General features: G+C 41.8%; 1 protein-coding gene across 1 annotated transcript in view; it reads right to left on the bottom strand.

The window, feature by feature from the left end:
- Positions 1–1228: 1228 nt before the first annotated feature.
- cnnm2b (cyclin and CBS domain divalent metal cation transport mediator 2b) overlaps positions 1229–9214 on the bottom strand; it is a 35949-nt gene continuing 27963 nt past the window's right edge. The window contains exons 5-8 of the mRNA XM_029440945.1: positions 7885–7978; positions 6353–6415; positions 3310–3488; positions 1229–3011 (exon numbers count right to left, since the gene is read on the bottom strand). Coding sequence (XP_029296805.1) covers positions 2724–3011; positions 3310–3488; positions 6353–6415; positions 7885–7978 — 624 coding nt within the window. The 3' untranslated portion in view covers positions 1229–2723. The remainder of the gene's footprint in view (positions 3012–3309; positions 3489–6352; positions 6416–7884; positions 7979–9214) is intronic.

The raw sequence follows: 9214 nt of genomic DNA, 5'->3' as shown, positions 1-9214 counted from the left end.
CGCCTGTAAGGTGGCAAGAAAACTGCCAGCGTACAGTACACATAATGTTAATGAACAGGCGCCTGGAAGTGGAATCAAAGTATTTTTTGTTAGTTAAAGAGTTAAAAGTCTACGCCCCTACAGATATTAAGTAAACAGAATTATTCTACACTAAGACTTATGTAGCTTTAGGAAAAAAGTCAAGCACACATAGCCTACAGTATCTTAAAACTCATTCCTGTCTTATGAGGTAAAACAATAAGGGCAAGAAGGTACTAAAGCAACAAAATACTAATACAATTAAAATAAAAAAGACTTCAAGGAATAGTTCGACATTTACACTTATTTGTTTTCTTTCCGAGAGTTTGATGAGAAGACTACACACACTAAATATGAAGCTGGAGACGTCGGCTCAGCATGAAGACAAGACTCCACAAGATTACTAATTACTGCAGGAGGTCGATGCTGGAGTCCATCACTTATATAAGACACATAACCAACTGTAAAACTCACAACTTATTGAATGCAGCGTCTCTTTTTACACTTCGTTGTTTAGTATGGATTAAACAAGTAAGATACAACTTGCTAATTAGTGTAACGTTAAGTGTAAAACATGTGAGGTTGTGATTTACTGTGGGGTTATGTTCCAGAATATTTGTTTGGCACGGAGCATTTACTTCAAGGAGTAATTATTGATCTTTAGAGGGGATGGAAGGTGGATAAAAAAACGAGCTAGCTGTTTCCCCCCCGTTTACATTTTTTATGCTAGGTTTAGCTAACCGACTGTAGCTTCATATTTAGCGTAGAAAAATGAGATGTTGACAAAACGTCCATCTTCTCGTCTAACTCTCAGCAAGAATGCAAATTAGCGCATTTCCCAGAATGTCCAACTATTCTTTAAATCTGTGTTCTTTAAATTGTGAAAGAAATAAACATATATGGGTACAGTGTTTCTAAGATACAATTAAATCAATATAAATATCTCTCTTTAATAGCAGCCAACATTTGTGAAGAATATATTTTAGATGTCGATCTGAATTAACTCAAGAATTATTAAACATGGATTATAATCTACATTTTGTGGGGAGCCAAAACAAGTCTAGTCTCTTTCTCATTCACTGCTGTCAAAACAAATAGCCTTTATGAACTGAACCGCTGGGCTACGTTTTGTAGACAAACACATGCAAAAAAAACAAAAATTAAAAAAACACGTTCACACACACATAAACAGTGGAAAAGCATAGCTGTGTATCATTCATGGACATGTTTAATGTCGAGGTTACTTTTTGTGACGTTGATGATGCTCAACATGTTAGATGAGGTCATTAATACTGTGCAATTATCAAGTTTGATTATGCGTAAAGTTGGCAAAATATAAAGACACACAACCTCCACATGCATAGGTGCCCCCCCTCCCCCCTCCCCCTCCCCCTCCACTACACTGTGGTGAATAGTCTCGGCATCATTACTCCCATATGAACGTATAGTAGACGTTGTGTTTGAGGTCAAAGGATGCAAAAACATGAAAGAGACAAAGAGGAATAGAGACTGACTAAGGACAATTTTGCTTGTGGATGGCTGCAGTTTAGCATTTTTCAAAAAAAACAAATATACATATACATACAGTACATACATACAAATATATCTGTCAATTTATAATACAGTGATTTGTTTTTAAAATTCATAATCATCTCTTAAATAAATTGCTGTTCATTGCACTTTGTTAAAATAATTAATTATATGATTTCTCTTAAAGGCAATAGTGTGATTTTTTTTAAAGGTGAAAAAGATAGTGTACCATAAGCCTGATTTAGGATAATAGTAAAAATAACAAGATCTGTAATATACATACTGTATCTGTAAAAGACCCTCACCTCCTCATATACATGAATGGATGTTCGTCTCCATATATGTAGCATGTCCTTTTTGATATGACACGTGTGCCCCCGCGCACACCTTTGTGTACATGCTCGTGCATGCTCGTATGCCAGTTTATGTCATATCATGTCTCCACGCGTACATATATACATACAATATTATAAAATAAATAAATACAGGAAAACATTCTTGGTTCGTGGTTTTTTAACGGTTTTCTTTCAAAGCGGTTTTTGGTGCAGTCTTTGACCAACCGTTCTCTCTGCTTGTTTGGGTTTGAGTCCTCGCTGATGGGATCAACAGTCGACTGAGCCTCCCTGAAAGATGCACGGGTGGGGGAGTTGCATGTGTGTGTGTGTGGGAATTTGACTGTTTGAATACGTGTGTGTGTGTATGTTAGCAAGAAAACAGTCTGTGTCCAGTGTACGAAGGGGGGACCAAAGTCTTTGGCCTGAGGAGAAAATACAGCGAGTGTTGTGTTGTGTGTGTAGGAGAAAGGGACAGGGTTTGCATGCACTCTGTCATCTTTGAGTCTAAGTCACCGCTATGAAAATGTCAGATTGTCCCAAAATAGAAGCTCAGTCGCAGGTACTGTCGGAGTGCACCCTCTGTAAGAGGGGTGTAGTACAGCAGGGAATCTGACAGCGTTCAGGTAGGGGGCGTTTAGGGTGACACAGCACCCGTCTTCCCCACTTGCCCCTCCATGAAAGGGTCTCACTGACTGACTGACTGACTGGGGGCTACTGGTTGGAGCAGAACCCTCACTCCACCCGCTTCCCGACTTTCCCTCATCTCCTTCTACGCCACCGCTCAGCGCGTGTCCACGAGACAGGGTGGAGGGTCTGGGTCTCCACCGGGCTCGGCGGGGGCTAGATGGGTCCCTCGTTGTGGGCGCTGTGGTTGCTCCTGCTGAGGCCCACACAGTTCTGCTGCTGCTGGTTGAGCAGGTGGGACGTCTCGTTGGCGACGGATACGGACACGGCCGGGGTGGTGCTGGTGGTGCTGGCTGTGGTGGTGACGACAACGGCGGGGGTCTCCACTCCGTCGTGGAGCTCCGTCAGCGTGAGCTCGATCTTAGTGAACTCGCTGTCTGTCGATTGGGGCGTTTTGTCCATCCGTGACGCCATTACGGCGTTTTGGTACTGCTGGCGTGTTATCTAGGAAACAGAGAGGATGGAGGCATGATGAGTCCCACACAATATATAGTATGTTATACAAATGTCTTAGTCATAGTATAGTTTAGTAAATTAATTTCATTCACAGTATAGTATGACATAAAAAAGTCATAGCCTATATGTTGTACAAAAATAAAGAAAGTGACAGTAGAGTATGTTATAAAGAATTATAGTATATTATGCCAAAATAAGTAGCCTGATAAACAGCCTGGTAATCATATGCAAGAATCTTCTATAACAGCATGTATGTGTAAACATGTGAGGCTGTGTGTGTTCTCACCTTTATATATTGCAGGTCTGTGCGCGCTCTGACTGAGTAGTCAGGTACGTATATCTGCAGGAAGGAGTTGAGCTGGTTGTTGCTGCTGCCGAGAGTCGGGGTGATGGCATCTATACGGTCGCCCCTGTTCAGGGAGTCTGAGTGGTTGAGTCCAAACGGCCGTGGAGGAGATTTATTTTCTGTGAGCAGGTGATGAGAGAAGAGAATACATTTAAACCAAGGAAATGCAAAAGCATATTTCCAACCTTGGCTTATTAGTGATTGTTTTGTCATTGCATGTTTCTTTCACAACCATAAAGGATTAAGAAATGCAAAAACAAAACATCTGTTGTGTGTCTCTCCTGTGCCGTCACTGTCCACTGAACGATTGTTGAGGAGATTATTTATAGCCCAAATTTGAGGTGGGGACTGCACCTTCATCTGGCTGTGAGAATTTACAGCTCGACACTTTTAGTGTCATCAGCAGCAGCATTAACTATGTATTGTAATAACTTTGGTCACCCCTTGATGTTTCCTCTAGCAAACGTTCAACAGCGTGGTTTTGCAATAAATGTCCTCTCAGCTATTAGCTGGATTGCCATGGAATTTGGCACAGATATTCATGTTACCCACAGGGTGAACTCTAACAGCTTTGGCAATCCTCCGGCTTTTCTTCGAGCGCCATCATCAGGTCAAATGTTTTAAAGTGTCCAATACTTTGGTTTATGACCACAAAGCTGCAAAAGTAATCCCATTCCCGTCATCCACAGCTGTACTTTGTTTAGTGCTAATTAGCTAATGTTAGCAGGCTAACGCTCTGAACATTACAACTTCTTAGCATCAGCATGTTAGCCATGTCATTCATCGTGAGCATGATCTTAGCCTTTAGCTTAAAGCACCGCTGCGCTTAAGGGATAGTACAGACTTTTTTTGTTTAAGTGGGGTTGTATGAGGTACTTATCCATAGTCAGTGTATTACCTACAGTAGGGCGCTCGGCACGCCCCCAGTTTGTATTAAGTGTAAGCTATATTTAGAATATTTGCGTTACCTCACTGGCGGTCAGAGAGTTATTTTCCAATGGGGAACAGAAGCCGTTATCTTTGCCCTCTTCAAAGCCACCAGACTCCATTGACAAAAACAATAGTTTTATCCCATGGTTTTTATCAAAGGAGTCTGGTGGCTTTGAAGAGAGCACAGATAACGGCTTCAGTTTCACGTCGAAAAAGACCTCTCTGACTGCAAGGTAAAGCTGTGAAGATATTGTAAATATAGCGTACACATAAACTGATATAGATTTTTTGAGATGGGTCTTTTTTTTTAAGTGGCTACAATAAATGTTGCTGCGGCAGTACATTGCTTTACTTCCGTGCTGTTGCCGCTCTGTATCTCCAAACTGGGGGCGTGCCGACCGTCATCTACTGCAGGTGATACACTGACTACGGAGAAGTACCTCATACAACCCCACTTCAAAAGATCTGAACTATCCCTTTAAGTACAGCCTCACAGGACTGCGGCACGGCTGCAGACAGAGATGTCATCATCAATCACTTGATAAGCTTTCACACCCCACTATGCTAGTCTGACACTTGCTATCGAGCCACATTGTTGTTTGGTCTGGCTAGGTGCTCTCTTTAGCCTGAGCCTGTTAATCATCACAGTAATCAGTGCAGTACATCATCTATTTGGACATATTTTAATAGCTACGGATACAAAAGCTCTTGTGATGTACCTGCTCGGACTCACAATGTTCTCCGAAAACTACTTGAGCTGCTCAATAGCTTCTGCAGCACTTAAGATCCTGTGTTATTGGTAACATTTTTGCAGGTCAAGTTTTAAGACCTTAGGCACAGATGCTTGCTGTGATGTATGGAAATCTAATTTCTAACGTAAGTCTTTAGGTGAGGGGGGAGTTTCATACAGCAGGTATTGAGTTGGTGGTCTCCAGTGATGCTGCTTCCTTCTATGTGCTACCACATAGAAGACTTGTTCTGTTTTTTAATTTTTTAATTAAAGCGAGATTATGTTTTCCACTTCTTAAAGAAGCCTAGTGAAAATCACACACAACAAAGTGGAAACGGCTTGGCCAACGCTAATGCTACTACGCCGACTGGAATGTATGTAATCCCATGTTAGAATATGTGTGTGTGTGTGTGTATGTGTGTGTGTGTGTGTGTGTGTGTGTGTGTGTGTGTGTGTGTGTGTGTGTGTGTGTGTGTGTGTGTGTGTGTGTGTGTGCATGCGGACAGAGCGCAGTGGGCCAAAGACCTGGCATGTGAACTCTTGCTGATTAGTACTCCACTTTCTAGGGGCCGCAGGGGCAAGGTCAATACAATACGGTGTGTGTTAAGAATACACACATAATGCATTTACGTGCAGGCACACTGAAACGTGTGTGCGGCGGGGCGCCAAACTGGGTGAAAAATACATTTAGGGGTGCACTGTAGGTCACTGCTAAAGAGAAGAAGAGGGTGTATTTGTTCAACTGCATTTCCGGATGCATGTGCGTGTGTTTGTGTTCGTGGCAGCATGTCCGTATGTATGTGTGTGTGTGTGTGTACGTACATGTGGCTGTGCATGTGAACATATGTGTATGTGCGTGTCTTCAGTATGTGCACTCAGCGATGTCCGGCAGGGGGCTGTAGCTGTAGGTCTTGTTTATATAAGTCAGAGGGTTAAAGGTTAGGGGCGAGCGGGGCGGAGCCTGGGTCCGCTCCGGGGGCCCCCAGTCTCCAACACCATTCAGCCACTTGACTAATGGCTCAGGGGATGAGGGTGTTGTAAGTCTCAATCTGAATCGGTTTTCCTCTCTTTCCGTTCTCTTTATACAGACATGAATATACAGTGCATGTTGCGTTCAGGTACAAACAGACTTTCAGGCATGCTCCCACCAAAACAAAAAGAAATGCAGACGATGTAACTTTACACAAAGCATGCAGGGTTAAACTTTGACTCTTCTGTTGAATTCCAGCAAAAACATAATCATTATCAACTCTCGCATGTAAATAGTCGGCGGTATAGTTTGTGAGGATTGGGTGTATGGAGAGACAAAAAAAGCCACTGTACCTGGGGATCCTGCTAATGATTCAGCCCGACTGACCACAAATGTACGAGACAAGGACAGAGGCACTGGGGGGGAGAAGATGATAGAAAAGAAAGAGGAGAGTCTGTCAAACAATCAATGCACATTGCGTAAAGAAGCATCAGCAACGACAGGAACAAAGTGCCAATCAGCTCAACTGCAACGTCATGTCTTCTCATAAAGTCTGTGGTTTCTGACTCCTGACTGCTGAGTGCCTGCACACATGACATGAACAGTTATTCTACTGTTTCCCCAGTAGGTGTCTCTCAGATCTCACCACCCATGTGAATCACAACAGTCGGAGAAAGGGCTGAGAATAATAGTGCTGTAGTTTATGAATGAACTGAGAGGATCCCTGGGAGACGCTTTCTTATGATGTCACTGCAGGACAGCCTTGTCAGTCATACAATCCTTCTTTGTGATCATTCATCAAAGGGAAATGTGGGCTTTTAACCACACAAGGTCCTAAACTGAGCTGTGCTTTGGGGACACAAAAGACAATGACATCGGGCAAGGCACATTTCATGTATACTGCGGCTAAAATACTTATTCTTTAACATCTTCAAACATTGTGTAATGATCTTGAAGTCAGGATATATATATATATATATATATATATATATGTAATAGGTATACTGTACTCGCAGTACAGTGAGAGTGTTTGTGACTTTTTCAATATTACTGTTGATTAAGTATCAAGTTATAAGTTCCCCATACAAAAACAGTACTTATTTTGATATTGTACTTAAAAGAATATCGTTTTTTGTACATCAACATGTTAGATGTTGTCCCAAGCACAAACAGACGCTGGCTGCAAAAGAATAAATAAATAAATAGTATTTTGGTGCATGTTTTGATACTTGATGCCACGGACACATTTCAGTCAAAGTAGTAACGTTTGGTGCGCAGCTCTCTGTGTGACCTGTTGTAATTCAGTCGTGCGAGAAGTATTCAGATCCTTTACTTAAGTACTAACACCACATTGTGCAAATACTCCACTATAAGTCCTGCATTCAAAACCTCACTTAAAGGTATTTAAGTGTTGTCAGCAAAAGTATCAGTAAAATATTCCCTGTCAGTGTTTTTGCTATTATATCTGATGTTTTTGGATTAATATTACTGCTGCACTGATGTGTATGTTGCATTTTACTGCTGTGGTTGTTTTAGGTTGTTTTGACTCCCACTTTGGAGATGCACGGTTTTCACCCAACAGGAAGGGTAGGAAAAATAATCTGAAAAGTAACTAAAGCCGTCAGAGTGTAGAAGTACAACGTTTCATACAATGGAAATAATCAAGTAAAGTACCACAAATGTGTACTCCAATACAACACAGTACTAGAGTAAATGAGCTACAGTAGGTCCCAATATGAATGGCCTCCATCTTCATAAAAGAAAGAAGAGCTGCAATCTCATAGTTTACTCAAACATGAATAAAGACATTTGGATGCCACAGAAGACGTTAAACAGACAGAAGTCTTTGTTGAGACTTGATTTGACTTGAGTTTAGAGATCTTACCTGGCGAGGCTGTCAGAGCCATCATCCCGTAGAAGGAGAACGGTCCCGCTTCAAACTTCATCCCCTCTTTTCCTGCCTCCACCTCCACTTTCCCCTGAGACAGAAAGATCGACAGAGAAACAAAGAGTTGAACAAACTATGCTCTTTAACTTCGCTCGCTACTTTGTCCACATCTGAAACAAAGAGTAATAATGATTCACTGCACATTTTCCGTTCGGAGCCTCAGTGCTTCATTGTGTTAATGACCCTGTTTTATCTAGGATTTCCGCTACAGCTTTGCAGTTACACTTTCACCCTGTTCAAAATCTGCCACTTTCTCTGCTTAAATATATTTATTCATCCCGACCGTGAGTTTAGAACAAATCCAGCCCTTCCCCCCCCTCCCATTCTGCTTCCCCTTTTTACTACTTGTAGAAAATCCGTACTCTTGTTAGTAGCTCCCGACCTGCTCCAAAAGCCCGGTCTCAAGGGGCAGTGACCCGGACCCACACTTGTTTAACCTTGACCTTGTTTGATCCCGGGTTATAACACAGATCGACTTAGTGGACGCACGGGGGAAATACACAACGTGTGTGAATGTCAGTAATATATTTGATTTGGCCCTTCTCTTGATCTTCAGCCTTTTTAAAGACTTGATACTCTCCCCAAGACCAAAGAGGACGACTCTGCGTCGGCAACGTATTCAGAGACAGAGTGGACGTTCAGACCAGTTGAGGCCGCGTGAAGGTCAGCAGCACTTGTTTTGATCTGCTTTTGAATAAATAATTGTAACTCTATAGCAGGATTTCTTTACGGTGTCTGCAAAGAGAGAGTGGCTGTGAGAAAAGAGATGTATGTGTATACAGCACCACTACTGATGCTCCACTGTCTTTACAGTACAGTGCAGTAGCACGACATGTGGTTGATTTATAACATGAAAACACGGAAATTACATCAATGTCACGTTTAGAACTGACACGACTGTCTACATAACTTTCTTCACACTTATCAATTTGTTTTGTATATTTTGAAGTGTCATATCTAGGCCTGTACCCAATCGTTTGGAAGCGTCAAAGCTTCATTCATAACGTATACATTCAAATCCTAAATCATCATTCAGATGCTGCTCAGCTTCTTCTTTTTTGCATGTTCATTCTGTTTAAACTCAGTATTTCTGCACAGTTGCAGATAAAGATTATGCAACACTCATATTCTTAGTATTATACTACATGTAGAATTAGATTCCAGTGGTGGCTGCGTAGGATCAACTTTCCAATAACTCTACAGCGTTGTAAAGTGCAAAAGTAAAAATGTATTGGAAGAAACGATAACATTTCCAAAATTCACCACA

Source organism: Cottoperca gobio, chromosome 1, assembly GCF_900634415.1.
Source record: "Cottoperca gobio chromosome 1, fCotGob3.1, whole genome shotgun sequence".
Lineage (NCBI taxonomy): Eukaryota > Metazoa > Chordata > Actinopteri > Perciformes > Bovichtidae > Cottoperca > Cottoperca gobio.
This window is presented reverse-complemented; position numbering and strand designations above follow the sequence as displayed.